This window comes from Coturnix japonica, chromosome 14 (genome assembly GCF_001577835.2).
Source record: "Coturnix japonica isolate 7356 chromosome 14, Coturnix japonica 2.1, whole genome shotgun sequence".
NCBI classification, from domain to species: Eukaryota; Metazoa; Chordata; class Aves; order Galliformes; family Phasianidae; genus Coturnix; species Coturnix japonica.
In genome coordinates this window covers 11520115-11544650 of record NC_029529.1, presented here as the reverse complement: position 1 = coordinate 11544650, position 24536 = coordinate 11520115, and the positions used below count along the sequence as shown (strand labels likewise).

Here is a 24536-nt window from a genome sequence, read left to right as displayed (position 1 = left end):
CCCATCCCATCCCATCCCATCCCATCCCACCCCACACACGGTGGCACCCACCCGCTCCCACCGCCGCGTCACCCCAGCACTGACCAGGTCTACCAGCTCCTGATAGCAGACCTGCCCTTCGTCATTGCCCTGTGCCAGGGCCACCAGCATGTCCAGCTTGGCGGGGTCCAGGGGCAGCTCATGGCTGTGCACCAGGCTGGCAAACGTCTCCACGCCGATGAAACCGGTGTTTTCAGGGTCAAGCTGCAGGGAGAACAGCACAGGAATGGCCAGGATACAACCTGCCACAGGAACCTGCTTCCCAACATGGGAACTTACATCCCAACATGGGATTCTGAATCCCGAAGCAGCTGGGAGCCTCAGATCGCTGCCACCCCCTGCCCTTTGCCTCCACCCCCCCTATACACACACACACACACTCTGTGCTGTGTCACTCACGGAGCTGTGCCATCCCCACGACGAGCCACGCAGCCACCACTCTCCCACTCAGTTTTTCCCTGCCGCCAGCAGCCTGCCAGCCAGGGAGCCATGAAGCCAAACACACGCGAGGTGCTGGCACAGCCTCCTCCTCCTCCTCCTTATTCTCCTCCCACACAGCTCTCATACACCTGCATTTCCAGGCTCCAAAGCACCTGTGCAGGAGCACTCCACACCGAATGGGCACCTCTTGTCCAATGGATGCTCCACACAACCGTGACCAGTAGGTACCCAACACCACTGGGCACCCCACACCCCATATCCAGCGAGTGCAGAGTGGGGAGCACAGGGTTGGGTGTAGGATGGATGTAGGGTGGGTGTAGGGTTGGGTGTAGGGTGGATGTAGGGGTGGGTGTAGGGTTAGGTGTAGGTTTGGGTGTAGGTTTAGGTACAGGACTGGGTGTAGGGCTGAGGTGAAGGGTTGGGTATACAGTTGGGGTGCAGGGTTGGTGTAGGGTTGGGGTGCACGTTTGGATGCAGGATGTGCACGGCATCACAACAACCACCAACACACAGAGACAGGGAGCACCAGGTGCCCCTTGTCCCCCCACCATACACATCCCACGTGCTGTGCCACACCAGGACCCAACACTCATCTTCTCATGCACTGAGCACTGGGAGCCACTGATGGACTGGGGGCATCTCCCTGCACACAGACCGGGGGGAGCCCACCCGTGCCCAGGGGCTGCAGGGCAGCAGCGTGACCCCGACACCGCAGCGCCCAGCGGGGAGCGGGGGACTCGCCCAAGGTCAAGGAGGCAGCGGGGGGCGAGAGGGGCAGCGCGAACCCCGCCATGAATCCCGTCCCAGCCCGAGGCGACGCTGCCGGTTCCGCTCGGGGTGGGTCGGGAGGTGCCGCGCTGCGGGGCCGGGCAGCACCGAGCGGAATCGCGGCGGCGGCGGATCCTGCCCTGCGCTACGCAGCAGCGCTGCTCCCGCAATCAGGTCACGGGGCTCCGAGCCCGCAGCGGGGCTGCCGGGTTTGAGGGGGGTCCATCCGACGCCCTCGGCTCTCAGCACCCCGCCGTCCTTCAGGGATCCCGGGGGAGGCCACAAGTGAGCTGAGCTGCGCGGCCTCAGCGGCAGCACGAACACGCGATATGGGGGCACGGGGCACCACGCTCCCCCCTCCTCCCTGAGCCCCCCCCCCCTGTTCTCACCTGCTCCTGGATGAGCTGCAGCAGGGAGCTCCTGTCCATGCACCCGGCGGGCACCGGGCTCCGCCGCTCCCCCGCGCCCGGGGCCGGCGAACCGGGCAGGGGAGCGGAGCGGGCGGCGGGGGGGGCGGCGGGGGGGGCGGCTCTCCCAGCCAGCCCCGCGTTGCGCCGGGCCCGGCAGCGAACTGCGTGCGCCGGGAGCCGCCGGTGGCAGCGGGGCGGCGGCGGCGGCGGCGGCGGCGGCGGGGGAGGGAGCGAAGCCGAACGGAGCCGCCCCCGCCGCAGCGCGCGGCGCAGCGCTCCCCCTCCTCGCCGCGCACCCCCCGCCTCGGTGTCGTCGTTGTTCCCCCCCGCCACCCCGGGAGCAGCGGCCGCTCCGCCCCGCCCGCAGCACCGACCCCCAGTGATGGGCTGCGGGGGGGGAGGCGGCACCGGGAGCCTGAGGGATCTGATGTGGGTTTGTGTATCGTGATGTGGGTAACAGCGTTGGTAAGGGGAACATGTCCCAGTATGGGGACCAGCATCATGGTATGGGCACATGCATCCCAGTATGGGGACCGGCATCATGGTATGGGCACATGCATCCCAGTATAGGGACCGGCATCATGATGTGGGTACTAGTGTCCCAGCATGGGTAACAGCATCCCTGTATGGGTACCGGCATCCCGCTGCTGGTACAGGTATGTGCATCCCAGTATATGTGTGTCCATCCCAGTATGTTACCAGCATCCCAGTATGGGTTTGTACATCTTTCTATGGCAACCTGCATCCTGAAATGGGAATCTGCATTGTGGTATGGAAACCTGCATCTCAGTACAGATATGAGCATCCTGGTATGAACATGTGAATCAGCATCAGGATCTGCATCATTGTCCAGTAACCTGCATCCTGGTGCAAGTATCTGCATCCCAGTCTGGGCTCCAGCATCTCAGCACCGTGTAGATGCTGCATCCCCACCATGGGGACCCTGCTCTGCCCTGAAAGGATCCCTCACATCAGCCCCATCCAGCCCCTGAGCACGAGCAGCAGCTCCCCAGGTCCCCATCCCATGGGAGAGATGCTCCGTGTGGTTGAACTGTCCCTGGAGCCGCTTTAAGGCCCTGGAGAGACGCTGGGAAAATCCTTTTCCTGCACTGAGCTCATGTTCCTGGTGCCCAACGCTTGTGATGGAGCCTGAAGAGACAGAAATAGCTGAGGGAAAACTGCCGCCAGGAAACGGGAGCAGGGAAGGAGGTGGCACAGAGCTGAGCGCTGCACCGTGCTGGGAAGCAGGGCCAGGGCCTCATCCAAACCAGGCTTCTATTTGTACCCTAAATCCCCATAACTGACCCCAGATGGGTGGGCAGCCCCCCCCCCCCAGGACTCCTCCCTGCTGTGGGGACCCCCCCCAGGCCAAGGACAGCACAGGGACAGGATAAGGGCTGTGAATGGAAGGTGTGTAAAAATTTATTCCATTGTAGAGAACAAAACTAAAACAGAACAGCCGTGCCAGGCCCGGAGCAATGCGGGGCATAGGGACATCCCTGTGCTCCAGGACTCTGCCCCATGGACACACTCCTGGCGGGCAGCAGGACGGAATGGGAATAGAAAAGCCCAAGGACACAACCCTGTGGGTACCAGGGGAGAACCCCAGGCTGGCAAAAGCAGCTCTGGATGGATCAGTGTCACTGCTGGGATGGGGGCAGCACGGCAGGATGCTTCCCTCAAATCATGGCTTCTCCAACCCCTTGTTGGCTCCAGGTTACAGTAAAAGTTTAAATAGACAAAGGGATAAAGAAACAACGGGCTGCCCCTCGGTGCTGCCCCGAGCTGCCTGTAAATAAGCCTACCCTGAGTGCAGCCTAAGAGCTAGTGCCACTTATTTCACCAGGAGCTCCCCCTGGCACAGCAGAAGTGGGCTGGGAGCCAGGGGTAGGGGTGAGTAGAGTGTGGAGCTCCGAGGGAGCAGCACAGGCTGGTATCACTCTTTGGGATGCTGAGAACAGGGGCAGCCCCAAACTGATGCTGGCTGAAATGCCAATGGGCTGGAGCTGGGCATGGGGGAGAAACAGCTTCCAGTTGTACCAGGAGGTGCAACGCTCAGGGACCCACAAGAGGGAACAGCAGGACAAGGATCATACGATGGCACTGCCAGGAAAGGGCATCCTCAGCCCATGTAGTGTTCTCTGGCACTGGGAACAGCAGTTGTGGGGGAGAGGGAAAGGACACACAGGTAGGTAGGGGAGGAGGGCAGATGGGCCAAAATCCAGATGGAATGCTATTGGGAAACAGGGACTTGGGATGGGGGTGTGCCTTATAGGGCCAAAGCTGTCCAGCACTGCTGCAGCAGGCAGAAATCCTGACAGCCTCAGTGCTGGCACTGCTGCACGCCCTGAGGGCTCCAGGAGCATCACCCTACAGAACTGAGGGCTCCAGCTGGGCCCCCTGCAGAAGGGACGTGCCCAACCCATGGACAGAGAAACTGCGTGAACATAAAAACAAACGTTAAAAAAATCATTAACAGAATAAAAGAAGGGAGTGATCCCTTTGGCTTCCAGGGAGGAGGCCCCCAGCTGCCACACAGGCGAGGTGCCCAGGGGCCAGCGAGGTGAGGCTGACTGGTGCCAAGGATCGATCCTGCTGGTGCTGGGAACTCTGGCTTCTCTGGTCCTTGCAATTGAGGCTGGGGGAGGAGGATTTCCCACCTGGGACCAGCGGGTCCTCATGGGGCATCACTCAGGACGGGGAGCCGGTGGCACAGGGAGGTCGGGGCGGAGAGCAGCTCTCACTTGTTCTTGGCCAGCACACGGTACAGCGTGAACCCCACCAGGGCGGTGACTGCAGCCCCCAGGGCCACCCGGAGCCAAAAGGATGCAGCTCCCAGCTCCACGGCGTTCAGGTGGCTGCAAGGGAAGAGAGAAGAGATGGGGTGAGTGAAAGGAAACAAGTGTCCAAATGAGCCCGACAGCTCTTGGGATGGTGTGGTGCAGCTCTAGGGATTAAACCCCATCCGATGGTGCTGGTGCAGCCCCATACACTGAGCACCCACCACGCGGCATCACCATCAAACCCAATGATGGCTGGTGGAAGGGAGGCAGGCTTCACCCTCCCACAGCCCTGAAATAGCACACCAACATCTAAATAATTAGTACGAGCGAGGAGGTGCTCATCTTCCTTTCTAGGTCAGGCTGCTTTTACAGCTCCAAGTGCAGAGAGCCCCAGAAGTGGCCGCAGTGACACTGGCACAGGGGTGAGCAAATCAGCAGCAGCCACGGCACTGACCTGGGGACAGTGAGGGAAGGGCCCTGTGCCCTCTGATCGTACACATTCCCTTCCTAAACACGTGCTGTCCTGCATCACTGTGCTCCTCTACGAGGAGAAAAGACGTATCCATTATTCATTCTCTACTAAATCGGGAGGAGAACAGCCAATCCCTGGCCCTCCATTACGCTGTTATTTATTTATACCAAATACCCTAAGATATAGAAAGAATATTTAAATTTTAATACTGCAGAGGGGAAGAAAAAAAAAAAAAAAAGGTGTTGGCTCTAAAAATAAAGTTGTTTGTTGAAAAAGCTAAAGGGAAAACCACTCGCTGGTAATCCCATCCTGTCCTCCAACGCACCCGCACGCTCTCCTGGGAAGGGCAGAGCCCCCACTGTGCTGCCCAGCCCCTTTCAGAAGCAGCTCCTTCCCAAAGCAATGTGAGATCCTGCTCCTCTGATCTCTTTGCTGCTCCTGATCCACTTGATCAGGAGAAAACAGCCACCACCTCCTCCCTGCAGGCGCTGGCACACAAGGCTGGCTGCTCACCTTTCAGCACTTTTTTATCTCAGCCTTCAAAAAACAAAGATCCTGCCATGAGAGCTTATCCAATAAATCTGCCACAGGGCTGCACAAGGCAGAAGACAGTCGAGTTCTCTTCGCCCTCTCAGATCAGGGAAAAAAGTGGCCCTTTTGTTCCCATTAATCACATTGAGCAGACAATATCAAGAGCTTGGGAGAAACCATAGGGAATGCAAGGAGGGCAAGCTGCAGCCTCCTGCCCTCAGCTCCCAGCCAACAGCCCCCTCCGCAACACGGATACTAACGGGAACGTGGCGGCGGTGGCCAGCTTGGTGTAGACAGCAGTGCTGGGTGGGCCCTGGCCATGGCAGGAGAAGAGGAATGGTGGTGGGAGGCAGTGCTTGTAGCAGAACTCAGCAGGGGACAGCCCGGGCTGCTGGCTCGCTTCTGGCAGGTCTGTCTTGGAGGCCACAAAAACGCAGGGGATCTGGCTGTCCATGTAGTGTTGCTGCAGGCAGAGAAGGTGAGGGGTGAACAACTGGCCGCTGCCCTGTGGATCTCCAGGGAGGGAATCACAAGGGCTTCCCAGACAAGAGGGGACCAAGGAAGGAGGGCTCGGCTAGCACCAGCGCCTCCTGGAGGTGTGGGCTCTAGCTGTAGGGCAGGGGAAGGCTGGGAAATGCAGGGCTGCCACTCAAGGCTGATGCCCTCCAGGGTGCCTGCACTCACCTTATAAATACTGGCACAGTAGTTGAAGGATTTGGGGTCACTCAGGTCATACATCAAGCAGGCAACGTCGCAGGCTGCGTCCGATGGCTTTGTGAACTGCGTCTCAGCACTGACCTCGTGCAGCTGGAGCAGGAAACAAAGGGACAGGGGACACAGCATTGCCGTGAGGAGATGGGGTTGGGTCTCAAATCGACACACATGATGCACTGTAACACAGCCACAGGCCCAGCACAGCACAGGGGTGCTGTGTTGATGCAATATGGGTGGACAGAGTACAGCCTTGCTGCTGGCTGCTGTGCCCAGGCAGACATGGCAGCAATGCTCCCCCCCCTACTTACTATAAGGTACTTTTCCTGGCCGTTGACCTGCACAGTATTGATCGCGTAGAGAGATGGCTCTCCTGGGCTCTCCCTCTGAGCCTGCCATGGATGAAAACACCGTCTCAGACAGCAGGGAGAGTGCTTAGGGGAGGGAGAGCACTTCACGCTGCTCTGATCCCTGCGGTCTAACAGCCACTGCCCTTGAAAGCCAGCCAGAGTCTGCCACAAGACAAGGGCCGTTAGCAATGAGCAGGGAAAAAATCAGCATCACCTTGGTCAGATTAGGAAAGGAACAGCCTCTGAGAATCCTTGGGATAAGCAGAGGGAGGGAACCCACAGCCTTACGCAAAATAAAGGGGCAAGAGCCACGGCGTGGAGGGGTGGTACAAAGCCCCGTGCTGGGATGCTGGGTCTGGCCAGGGCAGGGAGGTGCTGGCACACAGCAGATTGCTCAGCGGCCTCACGCTCTGCCTCCTGCTCCACCAGAGAGGGGAGCAGCCACTCACCGCGAGGCTCCTGCCGAGGAAGGCCTGCAGGAAGGCAGACTTGCCTGCACCCCCGGCTCCCAGCACCTTGCATAGGAAGACATTTCTCTGGGTCTGGCCTTTCTCCAGGTCAATCCTCTTCTCCCGGGTCACTGGCAGGAGAAAGGGTGGGTGAGTGCGAGGAGGACACCGAGCTGCCAGGAGGTGAGGGCAGTGCTGTACCTGTGAGGGCCTGAGTCTGGGAGTCCTGCTCTGAGAGGATGGGGTAGCCCAGGTAGCCGAGGCACTCCAGGCAGTGCCGCACATCCAGGTAGGCTGTGAGGCTGAAGAGACAGAGCAGCATTGGGAAGCTGGTCAGGGGGATGCTGACAAGGTCAGCAAACACTACGTGACGGGACTAACAACGTGGGAGAGGGACTGAGCTTACGTCCACTGGCAGAGAAATCCATGCAGGGAAAGCAGGCCTTTATCAGTGGTGCATACCGTGTTGTAGAGCTCAGGGCCCCAGGGCATGCAGGGGAAGACACTGAAGAAGTTCTGCAGCTCTGCAGGAGAGAGGGCACCATCCTGGTCCTGCCAAAACAAGTGGAAATCAGGAGCTGAGGCAGGACACAGCCTACATGCACATAGCAGCTCTATACAGCCACGTCAAGCGCTGTCAGGGACCACTCTCTAGGGGTCCTGGCACAATGAAGCCAACTCATTTCCTGCTGCAGAATGACACAGGGATCCTTTCAATAGCAGACATCAACTGCAAGCAAGGCCAGAGCTGCGTGACTGTGCAAAGAGCCTGAACCCCAGGGACACTCATCACTGTACAACCAACAGGCACTGCCAGAAGGGATTCTGTTCTGTGACTAAAACTGGAGCCACCGCCAGCCCTGCCACTGGGAAGGACCTGTTCACATGCACCCTGTAGCTCTGAGCTGCTGGTCCTGCCACGCTGCAGGTCTGTGCTGCAGGGAAACCAGCCTGAGGCCTGCAAGCAATTGCTGAGTCCTCCAGACAAACACATGCCAACACAGCAGCCTCAGGGTAGCATGCCACAGGGCCCCATCACAGAAGATCTGCTGGTATGTGGGCACACACAGACATGTTTTAACTCAGTGCTACAGCACTCATGGAGCCACCATACCCCAGATGTACACCAACATGTACATAATTTCATCAGATGCATGCAGATCCGAGACATCCCCTTCTCTCACTCTCCGAAGAGACAGAGTATGGTACCAATTAATCGCCTTATTTCTCCCTCTGCAGCCCAGCATCCCTTCCACGGGGCTGCCAACTGTGTGGATACTTCTGCTTGGTTTGTGGCTGCAGACCAGCAGCTCTGTTCACTTTCCCTACCAACCCGTGTGCTACAGATGGTCACATAGCAGGGCTGATGCCAGCTCAGATCCTGAAGACCCACACGTTACCACGTGCTCTTTGGACAAGGGTGCTAATCTCAATCCCATGGCCCTGACGTGCAGCTACAGTCAGGTACCTGCAGCTCACTGCAACCACCAAAAGCCTCAGCAAGAAGCTACACGGCGCACTGCACACCTTGTCATGCTTCTCGAAGAGCCGCTGCAGGAACTGGTAGCCCAGGTGGTTGAGCTCCGTGGAGCAGCCAGGGGGCAGGCGGAACCTGCCAGGAGAGACCCAAGTGAGCAGCTCCAACACCTCCTTGCTCCCTGAACGAAGGGCAGTGTGTCAGTGGGTCCTCTGCAAAGCCACATCTCAGCCGGAGCACACAGCTCCCCAGTCCCTCCCTGCCCAAGGCCAGTGGTTGTCCCGAGGCCTGGCTGCTCCCTGGCTTTAGGGAGAAGGTGCTGAGTGTGCAGAGCAGGCTCCCCTCAATACATCTGCATCACCCAGCAGATCAGGAGCTGACAAGGCCTTTGTTTAGCCTCACACTCAGGGCTGCAGAAGGGCACAGCTCTAGACACACTGCTTTCCATCAGCACAGGCCCTGTTGTCTTCCTCCATTGCCTGCTCTCTGGAGAGAAGATGAGGCAGCTCACAGCCAAAGCTTTTCATTACTGCCAGATCACCACTTCCAGGGTGGCAGGGAGCAGAGAAGAGACAGCAGCTGCAGAATCAGCCAGGAAGGCTATGCTGACTGCTCACGGCTCCTGACAGCTCAGCTCAAGCAGAGACAGAACAGCCTTCAAAAGTCCCTTGTTGATGTCAACGCAAGTCAGGGACAAGCCTTATTCACTCTGTTCTTTGCCCACCTACACCACAGCCAACAGCACAGTTAACAGCTTCAAGGCCTTCACACTGTTGCCAACCCCCCTGTTCCCAGCTCATGACCATAGGAAAGGTGAGGAGCATAAACATGACCATAAGTTCAGGGTACAGCTTCAGCTGAGCAATACAGCAGATGCCAGGACACTGAATTGTACACCACAGGGTTGTCACACCCTGCCTGCCCCACTCCATGCCAGGATACGCACTGTGGGTACAGATAGTCTTCTGTCAGCTCCAGCTCGTCATCGTAGCCAAAGCGGCGAAGGATAGTCCATGTGGTCTCATGCCGACCCCTCTGGATGAAGAGTGTGTTGAGGAAGAGGAAGCCTGTGGGGGAGAGATCAGGCAGCTCAAACAGTGGGGCCAGACTGGGACTCAGCCTTAGGGATCCACATCTCAGGACTATGCATCCACTAGGAAAACGGTGCTTGGACAGAGAGCTTTACATGGCCATAGCAGGCTCAAGTTTGCTTTGACAAGGGGGACTAATTAGGCTTGGATCAAGATCTAGTAGGTTCAGGCTGAGCACAGAGCCCCTTTGCGAACGCTGAAGGAGGTGGATCCATCCATTCCTTGCAGTTAAGGAGCAGAGTCCCCATGCTGTTACCATTTAACGTCAGGCCATTGTCCTGCACTCCATCTGTGGTGTTCTTCCATACAACCATCTTCACATCCTCCAAGGCCTGTGGAGCCAATGGGTTTCCAAAGCAGGACTTCTACCTCCCAAGAGAAAGAAGGTCATCATGAGCCAGCATATGGACAGCAGAACCCTCTGTCTCATTGGCATCCAAGAAGGATCGCGAGATACTACAGCTCCACAGCCAACCCTACCTGAAAGTAGTTGAGTTCATCATCACTGAGGATCTGGTTGTTATCTTGGTCTGAGAGGTTGAAAATCCGGGTCAACGCTCTTGAACACGCAGGTCTCAGCTGCAAGGGACCAATCATGGGAACAAAATCAGGGCACTATATTTATTGTGACTCTTTCTTCTGCCTCCCAAAGTCCAAAGGCACAGAGCCCTTCCTGCAATGGCTGAGAGCATGGTTCAGGTAGGCCAGCACCACAGACATGCTGAAGCTGGAGTCAGAAGCACGACAGCCTACAGGGAAAGTTTTCCTTGGACCCTTCCCCACCACGTAGACTGGAGCATGAGGGCTCCCACAGATATCTCTGGCCAGTATATTCTCATCTGGCTGCACTTAGCAGGGAAAGATGGCTCCTTCCTCCTCTGTTGGCTCCCCCCAGGGGTACTGCTTTCCCCTTCTTGCTACCTTGGCCCAAACTCTCCACATCCTTCCCGGTATAAAAGGCACAGCAGCAGCCTGGAGCTCTGTGACCCCACAGGTGGGCAAGGACTCCTCTGGGAGCTGTGAGCAGCTTCTTACCTGCTTCTCCTCCGGGTCATAGAGGGGTGCCGTGGGATGCAGCACAGCTTTCTGGGCATAGTAGAAGAGCTCAGAGATGTTCTTGAGGTTCTTGGCAGAGCACTGTGGATTCAAAGGAAGACACAATGCTGTGTGTGGGCAATGGGCTTATGACAGTGGGGAGGAGGAGGTTGACAGGAGCTCTCCAAGCCTCCAAGTAATGCACCAAAGCACAGAGCAATCTCTGTCCACCATCAGGAATAAAAAACAAACAAAAGCCAAACCAAAAGGGAAACCTGTTCACACTCTGGCTTTGTTGCTCTCACTCCACAGCCCCAGACCCAACATGGGCTGCATGCAGCTCCAATGCCATTTACCCCTAGACAGGGCAGACACTGAAACCCACTCTTTGTGTGGAAAGCAAAGCAAAGAAAACCCAGACTGAGGTTGTTCTGCTGAGCAACACTAGCAGGGTATATCCCCCACAAACACGAAGGCTCCCCTGGCCCACAACAGTCATGTGCTCCTTACCCCTCACAGAGGCTTGTCAGAAACACTCAGTTCCCTCACCTCCACACAGGTCTCAATCTCTGAGAACTGGTTCATGATGGGCAGGATGACTTCCATGGAGCTCCCCATCTGCAGGTCAGACTTGTTTCCAACTAAAATAATGGGGATCCTGGGGGAGAAAGATGGCAGGTCAGAGAACACGAGTGGGGCCACCCCTCTGCCAGCCTCAGCTGTGCTCCAGCTGCATGTGTTGCTGTACAGCCACCCAGGGAGCCTCCCTGCCTTCCTCTGCAAGGTCCAGAACAGCTTTCCTGCTTCCTACGGCTGGGAGCATCCATCTGGAGGAACAGACTGCCTGATCCTGATTACGCTTTCACCCAGCAGCAATATGTTCAGGAGCTTATAATCCAAACACAGCAGCCTTCTGCCTAAACGACCCACGTGCAGCTTATGACTTCTGCTCTGCCATCCTCCCTTAGCAGCCTCCTCTTCTTGTCTTGCCAGTGCGACATTAAGGTGGGAGGGGAGGGGGGAAACCTTCTCCCGTGACCCTCTGACTCAGCTAGACCCACAAGGAAGAAAAGCTCCCACATTCTTCCGCTGCAAGTGGTTTAGGCACCAGTTGCACAGCTGGCTCAGTGTGAGCAACCTCCACCAGCAACAAAGGCAGTGAGGGCCCTGCAACCTCCAGAATCACCCAGTTCTGCCCACAGTACCTGGCACCCTTTTCAGCTCCTCCGTTCACCATGGGGATCCATTTTGTGCGAATCTGCAAGGCAAGTACAGAGAAAGACCTGTGAGAGCAGGCTGGGGAGGGAGAGGCAGCTCCCAACACACACGACGTGGCTGTCAGCAGGGCCCTGCAGCCATCTGCTCCCCAGCATTCCCCCGCACCAGCAGGCAGAGCATACCCAGGGATGCTGTAAGCCAGCAGAAGGATGTGACAGGCCTGTTGCCTCCAGCACAGGCAGAACTGCCAGCATGGGAGCAGGCCCAGGCTGTGCTCAACCTGTCTCTGCTTGCAGGAGTCCCAGACCCCAGAACCTCTGGAGGGCTGGGGGCATCTCAAGGCTCCCACAGGTGACACGTTACCTTCTCAATCGTGGCTTCCTTGGTGACATCATACACCACACAGACCACATTGGCCTGCAAGAGAGCAGCAGAAAGGGGGGTGAGCAAAAGTCCTGGTGCTCCTACCAGGAAGGAAGCAGGGAAGCCTTCCAAGCTCAGGCAGCTCCAGCCCCAAATGCTGCCACTGCGTTTGCGCTAAAACCCAGCAGCTGTGGTTTAGAATGCACGAGCAGTACACACAAAAACACAACACACATGCTGCCTGCAGGCTCCTCGGGAGCTGGACAACAGCAGCTATAACCTCAGCTGTCTCGTGCCAGCATACACAATCTCCCTTCTCAGCACTTGGCACAGCATGGATGTTTTTCTTCCCCAGACAGGCAGGAAGCACATGGCAGCTCCCACCCCTGCTCCAACCCTGTGAGGCCTCCATAGAAGAGGGAGGGGCACACGTGCAGCAGTGCCAGCCACACGACTCAAGGCCACACCAAGACAGGCAGGGTGGTGGCAGCACATAGAGCTGCTCAGCCCAAGCCTAAGGGCAGGGTAAAGGCAGAGGAGCCCTTTGACCACAAGGCCTCACTGCTGCCAAACCCCAGCTCTGCATCAGGATGCTGGGAGCACAGCCTCACTTCTCTGCCTCAGGCCCCATCCCACTGTCAGCAGCACACCCACCACCATTCCGTGCCCTCCCAGGCATCTTGGGGTGCCATCCCTGTGTCAGGCAGCCAGGGTCCTCTTCTCCATTTAGCTCTGCATGGGAACCACCCCTTCTCCTCCCTGCACTTGATACCTCAACTCCCCACTTCCACACACATGGTGGCCTGGCAGCCACTGACCTCCCCTTCCCAGGCCTGCACAGACAGCACTGACACCAACACTTTGTTTGAAGCAGACAGAAGGGATCACTGGCCCTTTCAGGGGAGAGTTTAGTGCTAATCCCAGGGATGCACAAGGGTTTAGGCAGGATTTCCTGGAGCTGTTTTAAGCATCTCAGGACATTCCTCCTGTCTGGGTAGAGGGAGCAGGAGCCCCATTCCCCTGGCCCACCTCCCCAGCTGTTAGATGCCAAGGTGGAGCAATGGGATAGTTTTGCTGTGAGACGCACAGGGGAGAGCTTTGTTATGTATTATCAAGAGATCCTTCTCTTGAAGAAGCCAAAGTTAATCCCAAAGTGAGGGAGAGCATCAGGGCTGGTTGGATGGATTTTTTCCCCTCCCTGACCTGTACGCCCCAGGGCTCCAGCTCCCAAACCACCACTTCTGTGTCACTGCTTTATCACACAGCCACAGTAACCTCATGCAGAGAGCAGAGGACCTCATCGACAACTGCTGCACCCCTCCACCTCCTGGGAACATGCAAGGGATGGGAGCAGACTGCGTGTGCTCAGCAGCCTCCCCCCCCCCCCGCTCTCCTTCTGGTAGCTCCCCAGAAGGCCAGGACAAGCCCTACAACAGCTTACAACACAGAGAAGGATTAAACAAAGTGCTAAACAAACTGCTAGCGTTAATCCACAGATAACCAACAGCCTGCACATCTCTGGGTGGTTAATGGAAAGAGAGAGTAGTCACATGTCACACACAGGCTGCACAGCTACGGCGGTGCAGCCTTCTGCCCTGCAATGCCCCATCCAGCCCCACTCACCTTAGCAATCTCCTCTTGCAGCTCATCCTCAGTCTGCTCTGACTCTGGAAAGGGAGAACTGTCATCATGCACTGTCTATGCCCGCTGCAGTAGGGACATCCTTCCTGCTCACTGCAGGTAGGCAAGGAGAAGGGAGGCCAGCAGGGAACAAGAGCACAGTCCCACCTGAATAATCCACAATGTGCGTGGGGACCTTCTCAGGTGTGACATCAGCCGGGATCGTGATCTCTTCTGCTCGAGGTGGCACCTGCAAAGCAGGCAGACTGTGTTCTGCTGCACGGACCATCCAGTCAGTCCAAGCAAGGGTGAGGAAGGGAGACTGGGTACTCAGATCTCAACGTGGCTGCTGCACAAACAGAGTGACTCCTGCCCGCAGGGAGCTGCAGCAGGCTGATGTGTGCTGTAATAGCCTGCTCCTCACACAGTGAATCCTGACAGCCTCCCAGCCCTGAGCGCTCCCTGGAGACACAGCCCTGTGTCCCTACATGAAAGCAGCATCTCAAAAAAGCCAGTGCTGCCACCCCCACACTAAGCCCTCAAGTGCTCCCCTCGCTCCAGCCTGACCTCCTGGCAGCTGGCTAAGCTGATTGCCTGGGCTTTTTTGTGAAACATGGAAAGGTGCTGGAAACCAGTTGCTCCCCTGCACGCTGATGCTTCCCAGTGAGCACTATTTGCCTGCAGGCAGACACTAATGCAGGGCAAATCATCCCAAGCAGGGCACTGCCCCTTCTGCTTCCAAGATGGGACAGCAAGCCACGCAGTCAGAGGCACAGAGGGGCTCATGTAGGTAAGCTGGGGGCCCTGCTCAGAGTGCCAGGCTCTGCTCCAACCACACAAGAAGGCTGGGGTGGCTCAGCCCCTTCCATGGGCTCTGTTGTGCTGCAATGAGGCTGCAAAGCCCCCGAGGGAGCAACAAGGGAACAAAACCCCAAAGGAACAGCATCCAAACGGACCGGGGCAAGGAGATAACACTATAACTCTAAACGCCTGGGGATAAAGCCTGGGGATACAGCTGGACTCAGCTCCACGCTCACCTCCTCGGGGAACTCCTCTCCCACCAGAGCCATGATCAGGGACGTCTTCCCCACCTGGGCTAGGAAAGAAAGGACGAAACGTCGGCACTGCACGGAGCAACACACCGGGTCACAGCGGCCTATCCCAGCCCAACACCTCAGGGCCTAACGGAGACCCGCACCGAGCCCTTTACACCCGGTTCCACCGGCCTCAGCACCACGGGGATGGACCATAAGGATCCGAAGCCTCAGGCAGCCCAGCACAGCCCAACATAGCCGCTTCTCCCCCCCCGGTCCCGGCTCGCCGCCCTTACCCTCCCCCAGCAGCAGGATCCGCACGTCCCGCTTCATGGCGGCCCCGCCGCCTCCAGCGCCGCTTCCGGCTTCAACCAACGAGCTGCGGGTGGAGAGGCGCATATAGGATGCACACACAGCGCCCCCTAGCGGTTGGAGGTGTTACACCGCAGCGCTTTGTTTTGTGTTTTTATTAGGGGGAAAAAAATGGAAAAAAAAGAGAAAATAAAGAAACAAACAAACAAAACAAAGAGCAGCAAATCACGCCATAAACAAACATCACAGCAATGTCGGAGCGTTCAACGCACCGCTGTAGGGGTTGCGGCCTAGGTGGGGGGTTGAGGCCTAGGCTGCGGCCTAGGTGGGAGGGCTGAGCCGGGGCCTAGCGTGAAGCTGCATCCCGGGATGCCCCGGCTCAGCCCCCCAACTAGGCCTCAGGCCCGGCCCGTTGTGAGGCCTCAGCCTCCCAGCAGCTCCCAGACGAGCACAGCGCTGTGCGAGGCCGTCAACAAGCGGCGGCCGGCGGGGGCGAAGCGACATAGATGGACGGCGTCGTCGTGGCCGGTGTAATCCTGGGCCAGGCCTCCAGGGCAGCGCTGTAGACGGAGGAGCCGCTCTGTGGAGACACAGCGAGGTTAGTGGCTGAGATAATGGGATGGTTCATCTGGAGGAGGCTCATGGGAGACATTATTGCACCTCTATAGGTCCTGAAAGGAGCCTAAAAGCTCCATGTTCCTGTGCCTGTTACATAGGGTTGGGTATTGAGAAGCATCTCTGCTCAGTGATGCAGTGGCACAGCTGCCCAGGGAGTGATAGGGGCAGATATTTCACTCCCAGGGCTGTTGTTCCTATGTCAACACACCTGGGGATCAAGCAGAGCCCACAGCTCTGGCTGATACTCACCACTGAAGCCGACAGCCATGAAACGTGCTGCAGGAGACAGGCTCAGTGATGTGGCAAAGTATGGCAAGGAGATCTTCTCAATGACCTGTGGTCCGGCAAGAGAAGCACACCAACATCTCAGAACAGCTGCCTAAGTGACACCTTCAGGAGGGTAAAGGGCTCCTCCGTGGGGAGGCTGACAGATGCACAACCTCTCTCCAGGCTCAAAAACCTGCCAAAGCCATCCACTTTCAAGAGGTGACACGACAATTTAGAGACTGTTAGAGTCCCACATGCAAACACCTTCCCTTCCAGGAGCAGCATCAGTGAGTGGCAGCCTGCCCAGGGGCTTGGGGCCAGAGCTGGTTTCTAAGTGAAAAGCTGCCACGCTGCCCAGCTGCTTGCTGAACCCATTTCACACCCTAAGGCTTGTATTACTTGCAGCCCTCGTTAGCAGGAGGGGATACTGCACCGGGAGCTGTCATTTGGGTCAAGAGCGGGTCCAGCTCTCCCCCTGCAGAAAGAGGGGCTCATCTGCAAGCCCCATTTATGTTGCAGGCCCTTCGAGGGAGATGGGGAGCACTGCCTCCCCTCCATCTCATTCAGTGCAGCCACACAACAGTAGAGGAGCACACACTGCCTGGGCAGGGTGTACAGGGAGGGTACAAGTACCTGTTTCTTGCGCAGGCTGTAAAACAAAGCTTCCTTCTGCATCCCAAAGCCAACATAGACCAGGGTACCGTGCTCCCAAGGGCAGAACGCAGCCAGGCTGGGCGGCAGGCTGCCAAGACCCTGGCAGGGGAAACCAAAAGGAACCAAACTGAGTCTGGCTTTTCCAGCCCAACACAGCACAGCAGGGAGCAAAGGAGAGCACAGAGCAGTACCAGCCATTGGGCTGTAGGTGTACAAGCACCAGAAAATTCCTATGATAGAGGTTGTTTTCTCCCTCTCACATTGCCATCTCAGCTGTGCTCATTGCAAAGAAACAAGGAGCAACCACACACTGCCATGGAAACCTGAAGCACATTGTTTACTGTCATGGGAGCAGGACGCACAAGGGTCCAACAGGCAGAATTTCCACCAGGGAATTATTCCTACGTGGGCTTGAAGGTTGGGCTGGATTAATGGATTCGTTTCAACACAAGCAAATAGAGCCCAAAAGATACACCATTATTATGGGATGTAAGATCAGTCCCAAATTCACCGTGGGGAAACCTGTGACAGGCTGGATGATGCCTGGGGCAGCAGGGGAGGCCCAGAAGAGCCCACCTTCCTCTTGCATGCCAATGTCATGTGCACAAGGGGCCAACTCCATGTCCTGTCCCATACAGAACCTCTCCCTTTTCTAGCAACATTGTCCTGCTCAAATCTCTGACTTTGGTCTGCAGCCAAAGCCTTCTGCAAAGTAGCAGAGACTCAGGGCTGGAGCTGGTGTGTTTGGCTCTATTAACAGTCACTGGGCTCCTGGTTCTGGATATTCACGCTCACTGGGAGTGTCAATCAGCTTGATGCTCATCGGTAGGTCTCTCTCCTGCACATCACCTGTGCTGACTCTGGGCTATGCTCAGTTTCACACAGCACAAGAATATCAGCTCTGTGAATGCAGCTTTTTCCTCTTCATGCTCACAAAGTCAGTGCTTCCCAGTGGTTAAGCAGCACCATGTGCTGCTCACACTGCCTATCAGCACCTCAAAGGTGCATGAGTGAGATATCCCACGAGAAGCAGAACCCACAAAGATCACTTTCCTAAGCAGACTCACTGTTTGTACCCAGCCTTCTCAAAGCCTCGAGGTATCCCTCCCCTCATGGGTGACTGAAACAACACACGTAAACACATTGGACTGAGCTGACAACATAGTTTCACATGAGTTTGGATGCGGTTAGGATGCTTCAGCATCCCATTTACAGACAGGGAGAGCGTGTTGAAGAGACTGGGGCTGCATGGTGCCAAGACAGGGACATGAGTGGGGAATCAGCATGCTCACCTCGGGGCTGGCAGGAGCAGGGAAGCTAAGCCAGTCGAGGAGCTCACACTTATCCTTCAGCCAGTCGGAGGCCCAAACACTGACCCGCCGGTCTGAGCTGGTAGCCAGCCACAGCTCACCTCCTTCCACCCCGAAGTCGTGGTACTATGGCAGACAAAAGCAATGTTATGGCTCTTGCAGTGCAGAAGCTTTAAAGAAAGCTGCTAGCAAGAACTGGCAGAGGGCATGACTTCATGGGAATACAAGGGATTAATGCCAGGATTAACCTCCTGGATTCTCTCATCTGAGCAGTGCTTAAAGTCGTTTATCACAATAAAATAGGACAAGGAAGCAGTGATTGCAGAGCCACCAGCAAGCTCTGGGATGAAAGCCCCAGCAGAAGAGGAGTGAGTGCCTGGCCAGAACAATACAGATTTCTTCCCTTGGACACCTCATCTGAGCATCTCCTAGGAGACTGCAGATACAGCACGTGTTCTTCACCTAAAGCAGAGGAAGACCTCCTAACTCTACAATCACCAAGAAAAACAGCTTTGCAGCCTTTTGCAGATTTTGAAGTCTGAGAGTTTAAGCAAAGTTACTGTTACAGAGGACAAAGAGACCCTCCGTGAAGAGAAATAGAAAAGAGATGCTAAAACACCCCACTGTTGGGCTAACAAGCCTTCTGCCTTCACAGAGAAACCCTACACACAGTGCTGGGACACAGAGGCAGGTCCTACCTGCTTCCTGATGCACTGCAGGACAGTGATAGCAGAGCCTTTGTGGTCAGGAAGGATGCGGATGGTCATCCCAGTGCGAGGGCTGCTGACAGCCACCATTCCATCCTTACCCCCTGATAAGATCATTTCTCCTGTGGTCAAAGGACAGAAGGGAATGGGATACTTCTCATAGAAGAGTCTGATATCATGGGACAGCAGCGTCCCAGAACACCTGAAAGACTGGGAACATCTGAATTAAGAGCTGGATAAGATAAGATGTCTCAGGGACACACACTAAATCACATCCAAACAAGAGCCAGAGCAGCCTGTAAACAGGAAGACAAAAAGGAATATCTGCTGCATCCAAGCTACTTGCTTGTATCGCTGCCAGTACATCTGCCAAAACCCATTTACCATGTGCTCTACTGACAGGTCTGCCAAAGCCCATTGGTGTGAGCTCTCCCTGGGCCCAGCTTTTTGTGCAAGTTGTTGGAGGCAAGACCTGTGCTTGGGTAACCCTGACAGAACCGAGCTGTGCTCCCCAGGCAACATCCCCACTGTTACAACAAGCAACCTCACCGTCTGTGGAGTAGGCAATTGCTGTCAGTGCAGCGGCATGGGGGTGCATTTTCAGCTCCATCTCTGTCCTGGAAATGCTGAAGACACGGATGGTGCCATCACTGTACCCTGCCACTACATGCTGGCTCTCAGCTTCCCATGCAACACTGGGGTAAGGCTTCCAGGCCAGGCACTGGCAGCTCTGCAAAGGAACCAGGGAAGAGAGATGATGACAGTGCAGACAGCAGGACTGTGCACAGCAAATGCACCACAGGCTCCACCTATGAGTATTTCTTCAGCTTCAGGTTGGCCTGTGAGGACATAGCAGTCCTTGCAGTTAGACTGCACCTTCTACCCAGACAAAAAAGACTGAAGTACCACAAAGGATTACCTGGTTCAGCACTTGAAACTGTACCACCAGTTCCATTCTGCCCAGAGACCAAACCCTCACGCTGCCATCTTCCCCACACGTGGCACAGAGAGTCTCATCAGGACTGAAGGACACTTCGGTCACCTGCAGCAAGGAGGGAGATGGGGAACAGGGGCCCTATGAATAATGCAGCCTGCAGCACATCAGCTCCTCTACCCCCCCTCCAATCCCCAGGACTTCTCTAAACATGATGCTCCACGTGTAAAGGAAAGATTGTTGCTTAATTTTTGTGCTTAGAAAAAATTCAGGGCCAACAGCTAGGCTTGCAATGGAAATCATTAAACCTAACTTCAAAGCTAAACCAGGCACTACACTACATAAATCTAAGATCTTCTGCCACCTGAAATCTTCTAGTTTAGATCTTCATGTCTCAGGCAAAGAAAACTCCCCATTATGGATGTCCAGCTAACAGTCTGCTTCCAGACATTGCAGCACTCCACAGTTAAACCTTAGTGACTCTGCCAGCTGCATTTTCCACTCCAGCAGAAAGAACCACGGCTACTCACAGGCTGAGGCTGATAAACACCTTAAGGCTGAAGCAGATGAGCATGCGAATGCATAGAGCACAGCCCCTTGGGCACAAGCATCATGCAGAACGCTGGGCAAAGTACACCATCCCTGTCCCTCAAACCTTGCTTTTGTGGCCACTGATGAGCCGGATGCTTGTGCTCTCCTTCCAGTTGATGTACCACAGTGTTCCTGCAGTGGTGCCCACAATTCCCATTTCTAAAGAGTCATCGAAGGCCATGCTGACTATCGTCCCATCCAGGGTGATCTCATGTTCCAGGACGACTGAGCTAGATCTGAAGGAAGGGAAGATCCAAGAGGGAACAGCTCAGCTGCTGGAACAGACACTGCCTCAATTAAATGCAGTTTTCAAGTATGCACAGTGATGTATTCAGAAATCAGCAATTCAGTGGGGGGCTCCTGGATGCTGAACAGTGGAGAGGAGAAGGTAAGGATGAAGAGCAGCAGCATGGCTGCAGGAAGAGCTCACACATCTGGAGCTGCCAGATGAGGATAAGAGCACCTCAGGAGCACAGCACGGGGTGGGTGCAAGCAGAGCAGATGCTGGACCTCACCTACCTGGCCTTGTGCCCCTTCAGCCTCAGCTCCTGCATGGCCCCCACTGCCCACAGGCGGATGCGCTTCGTGTTGCTGCCACTCACCAGCCTGTTGCAGCGGCACACCAACACACCTGGGAGGCAAATGGAGATACCTGTGGACACCCACCTATGAATAAACCCCACCACTCTCAGTCATTGCCCAGGGCACCAACTCATTGAGCAGACCAGGACAGCTCTGCAGCAGCCTGACACCTGCTGTTCTCATGGCCCAGAAGTGGCCCCATAACCCACTCAGCTTTAACAAGGACACCTGGATCACAGATCAACTGCCACCCAAGAAAGAAAATCCATTTTTCCAAGCACAGCTGAAATGAGAGGCAGGGAAGCTCAATGCTGCCCATTGCAAGCTTCCATTGGATTTTTACAGCCCAACACTGGTAGTATTTAGAATCATAGAATCACCAAGGTTGGAAAAGACCTCAAAGATCACCCACCTACCACCAATACTTCCCCACCACACCATGTCCCTCAGCACATTTGCACCCACCGATCTCGCCCTCATCAGCCTCCCACGTCATGAAGCAGCTGTTAGTCTCCGTGTCCCACACACAGACCTGGCCTGAGTTGGTCCCGCTGTAAAGGAGGGTGTCAGCCCCATAGCAGAGGGATGTCAGCTCCACCAGCCCTAACACTTCAGGGACAGGGGCTCTATGAACCTGCCAGGGCACATGAAACAGAAAGGTCAAAGCGAATGTGTTGTTTGGCTAAAAGGGAAGCAAACCACCTCCTCCCACCCTCAATGCATTCAGCTTGTGTATTAAATCCAACTGAATGCCACTCGTGGCCAGCATCACATTCTCACTAACAGAGATCATCAGCTCTTGCAAAACTGTGCAGGCATCTCTCTCAGCAGAGCTTGGAAAAGACGTCAGAAATACAGAAGATAGATGATGATTTCAATAGCTGATCAAACTGAGATTTACCTTGAGACTGATGTCAGCCCCGCGCTGTTCCAGCAGCCAAAACGTAAGCGCTCCCTTCCCAACGCAGGCCATTTCTCTGTGAGAAAAAGGACTAAAAGCCATGTCATGGACTGGCTTGGAGATACGAGTCGATGACAGGAGTTCATAAGTGTAGGTACTCCACAGAGCAATGGTCTGATCATTGTAGTCCCCTAGGTAGAACATGAAAGACAGTAGAAGGAAGGAAGCAACCTGATGGAGCTGTAGATGTCCCTATAGCAGAGGAGTTGGACTTGATGACCTTTAAAGGTCCCTTCCAACTCAACCGATTCAATGATTCTAATTCTGCAGCCTGAGTGCTTCCTTACGATGGCCATCAGCCAACGCACACATCACACTCTCATGTCATCCAGTCGTTCTCAGGCAGAGGCACATCTCACACGCTCACCAAAAGCAAAAGAAGTGCTTCAAGCAGCAGCAAAGGCTCCATGATGTAATAGGTTGGAGTATGAGCTGAGGATGAGTAAAGCTGGCCCAACGCAAGCATCCCCAGCTCTCAGCCTGCACAGCAGGTACCTCATCAGCCTTCCCCAGGCTCCACAAATCAGGGCAGACTTTCAGCTTTTTCCTTCTTTGCAGCCCAGAAAAGAGCCGGAGAAGGAGAGCTCCTCTCCCACGCTGCTCTGCAAAGAGCACAAAGCTCCCTTTCTCTGGAGCAAAGCTTGCTTTTTTTCAAGGGCAGACTCGCCAGCTCACAGTGAACGCATTGCCTGCTCCACAGGTCCTCTCCCTTACAAAACTAGAACTTACTAATTGTGTATCTGTCCTTTAAATGTCCCCTGCCTAAACAAAACAGACAGATTGAGTGTCCATCGTGTGCTGGCATCACCACCTGGCAGGAGGCTCACAGTGTGAAGCCTGGCTACTTCTGTGTGGTTCCAGCTAAGCAACAATAAGACCAGGAGAAGACATTTCCCTTTGGATTCTATATATAGCAACTGCAAACTATTTACATGGCCTTAACAAGGAGCAGTCAGCCAGAAAAAAAAGCTGTAACTGCAAGAAAAAACGACTCCTGCACCCACACCCAGCAGTTACAGGGGCACTCACCAATGGTAGCAAGGAACCTGTCATCCTGAGAGTATGCCATGGCTTGGACTTGGGTCTTGTGGTAGAAGAGATTTGCCATACAAATCCCATCCTGGGTGTTCCAGATGCAGATCTGACAATGGGAGTCTCCATCTCTCTTTCCTGAGGCAGAAGCCAGAGCCTAAAGGAATGATATGTTGTCATAGAGACCTTGGTAAGTAAATAGAGAACGTTTCATTAGTTACTGTTGGCAACTGTTTGACCCACATTTAAGTCCTGCAGCTGGTAAATGGAAATTTCTGCAAGAAAATCATCATCTGACAGGAGGAGGGAATGGTGGCATCACCCAGAGGGAGGGAGCAGCCTCACACAGCCAGCACAAGGAATAGGCTCAGAACCCACTGCTTTTATTCCCATAACCCCAGGTCTCCATGCAGAAGGAGGAAGAGACAAATGAGATTTTAGCAAGTGATATTCCTTTAGCCTGATGCCTGAGGTGATGCAGACAAAACACAGCCCTGGGCAAGCAGAAGCCTCTCCTACCTGAGCATCGTGGCTGACAGCAAGAGTAGAGATCTCTTCTACATGACCAAGCCAGTGATTCTGTGACCCTGAGTGCAGGTCTTCAACCACGATGATGCAGCCACAGGTGTAGGCGAAGAAGCCTAACACAGAATGAGCAGATGAGGTGTTTTCCTACAAAGGCTTCACATGCAGCACCCACTACAACTCACATCACAGACCAGGGAAATTATTTTTTCTAAGTAAAAGCAGACTCTTCTATACAGCCCTTCCAGCATCCTTCCTGCTGGATGAGTGTGGAGCAAGGCAAATCTCACTTCCCATAACCTAAGTAAAGCTAAGATGCTTGGCATTGCTCCAGCTTAGAGAAAGGAGTTGAGGTGGACTCTGTGGCAGCTCCCACCCTCTTCTATCCATCTGACAACTGAAGCCTGGTGCTGTCCTTATCCACTAACATTCACCAGCAATAAAGAAGTGTTACTGGGCTTTGGCAGCACGAAGAATCACCATGTTAAAGTAAAGATCCCAACCCAACAGCTCTAAGAACAGACCTCAGCTCAGTGTGTGTGTGTGCAGACAATGAGAGCTCACACTGCTCCCAGCCCTCTGGACCCCCCCCCAGCATACCTGTGTCTGGGTCCCACACCATGTTCCCTCTGCCATTCCCATTGTAGCCAATCACTGCTTTCAGCTTCAGGACTTCATTGCCACATGGAGGAGATAGGAAACTCTGCAAGAAAAATAGACACAGGCTTAAAGTAAGTAAGTAAGTAAACTTAAAGTACAGTCAGGACACACATAAGAAAAGCATGCGTGCAAGCACACGCATCAAACTCACACAACACACATAGTCATGCCAGTTCTTGCACAATTCACATTCAGCACATCAATGGATCAATGAGAAAACGCACACACACATACAAAAGGGAAACTGCACCAACACAGCCAGAAACAGATGCTTTCAGACAGGGCACAAAACAGGCTGGCAGCAGTTTGCCATCTGATGAGCAGCTGCTAATCCTGCTGGGCAGGAGTTTGGTGGGTTCTGTTGGGTTGATGATGTACTTCGAATAGGAACACAATGAGGGAAAAAGCACTGCCAGGTGGGGGCAGAGGAGGGAATTAAGGATGCAGGATGAACGTAGCTGTTCACCCACCCACTGTGAACAGCACAGCTTAGGGAAAGTTTGAGTTTCTGTTTTATTATCTCTCTGTTTATTAACAGAGCAAGAGCTGTGCCTTCACTACCTTCACTACCCCCGATGGATTGCCTTCCCC

At 55.1% G+C, this 24536-nt stretch overlaps 3 protein-coding genes across 13 annotated transcripts in view; all 3 read right to left on the bottom strand.

The window, feature by feature from the left end:
- RHBDL1 (rhomboid like 1) overlaps positions 1 to 1837 on the bottom strand; it is a 4969-nt gene extending 3132 nt beyond the window's left edge. The window contains 2 exon segments of the mRNA XM_032447725.1: positions 1 to 243; positions 1638 to 1837. Of these exon segments, the coding sequence (XP_032303616.1) occupies positions 1 to 243; positions 1638 to 1676 (282 nt within the window). The 5' untranslated portion in view covers positions 1677 to 1837.
- A 1216-nt stretch (positions 1838 to 3053) lies between these two features.
- RHOT2 (ras homolog family member T2) lies at positions 3054 to 15487 on the bottom strand. 6 transcript variants are annotated; one of them, XM_032447713.1, is made up of 20 exons: positions 15377 to 15487; positions 15089 to 15171; positions 14796 to 14854; positions 13927 to 14008; positions 13762 to 13805; positions 12139 to 12192; positions 11763 to 11815; positions 11107 to 11215; positions 10558 to 10659; positions 10003 to 10101; positions 9779 to 9887; positions 9378 to 9498; positions 8482 to 8566; positions 7361 to 7506; positions 7156 to 7256; positions 6955 to 7085; positions 6467 to 6667; positions 6129 to 6251; positions 5705 to 5907; positions 3057 to 4516 (listed from the first exon to the last, which is right to left on the bottom strand). In XM_032447713.1, the coding sequence occupies exons 2-20, from the start codon at positions 15123 to 15125 to the stop codon at positions 4399 to 4401; spliced, it is 1977 nt and encodes a 658-aa protein (XP_032303604.1). In that variant the 5' UTR covers positions 15126 to 15171; positions 15377 to 15487; the 3' UTR covers positions 3057 to 4398. The 6 variants fall into 6 exon arrangements, with proteins under 6 accessions (XP_032303606.1, XP_032303604.1, XP_032303603.1 ...); XM_032447712.1 differs by lacking the exon at positions 15377 to 15487 and having other exon boundaries at positions 15089 to 15215; XM_015877204.2 differs by lacking the exon at positions 15377 to 15487 and having other exon boundaries at positions 6467 to 6547; positions 15089 to 15215.
- WDR90 (WD repeat domain 90) overlaps positions 15245 to 24536 on the bottom strand; it is a 23405-nt gene continuing 14113 nt past the window's right edge. For 5 of the 6 annotated variants that reach the window (XM_032447704.1, XM_015877167.2, XM_032447705.1 and 2 more), the window contains 14 exons: positions 23886 to 23988; positions 23280 to 23401; positions 22758 to 22917; positions 21669 to 21859; positions 21233 to 21401; positions 20705 to 20816; positions 20250 to 20421; positions 19580 to 19702; positions 19210 to 19390; positions 18652 to 18782; positions 17936 to 18079; positions 16623 to 16742; positions 15972 to 16056; positions 15245 to 15684 (listed from right to left, as the gene is read on the bottom strand). In XM_032447704.1, the coding sequence (XP_032303595.1) occupies positions 15527 to 15684; positions 15972 to 16056; positions 16623 to 16742; positions 17936 to 18079; positions 18652 to 18782; positions 19210 to 19390; positions 19580 to 19702; positions 20250 to 20421; positions 20705 to 20816; positions 21233 to 21401; positions 21669 to 21859; positions 22758 to 22917; positions 23280 to 23401; positions 23886 to 23988 (1971 nt within the window). In that variant the 3' untranslated portion in view covers positions 15245 to 15526. The remainder of the gene's footprint in view (positions 15685 to 15971; positions 16057 to 16622; positions 16743 to 17935; positions 18080 to 18651; positions 18783 to 19209; positions 19391 to 19579; positions 19703 to 20249; positions 20422 to 20704; positions 20817 to 21232; positions 21402 to 21668; positions 21860 to 22757; positions 22918 to 23279; positions 23402 to 23885; positions 23989 to 24536) is intronic. The other variant, XM_032447703.1, reaches the window with a different exon arrangement.

Coding starts and splice junctions, on each gene's coding strand:
- RHOT2 (XM_032447712.1), bottom strand. CDS start 15,191: ATGCGCCTCTCCACCCGCAGCTCGTTGGTTGAAGCCGGAAGCGGCGCT. Junction 7,257..7,360: donor GGATTTCTCTGCCAGTGGAC/GTAAGCTCAGTC, acceptor CTGTCTCTTCAG/CCTCACAGCCTACCTGGATG. Junction 6,252..6,466: donor GCCAGGAAAAGTACCTTATA/GTAAGTAGGGGG, acceptor TTCCTGCTCCAG/CTGCACGAGGTCAGTGCTGA.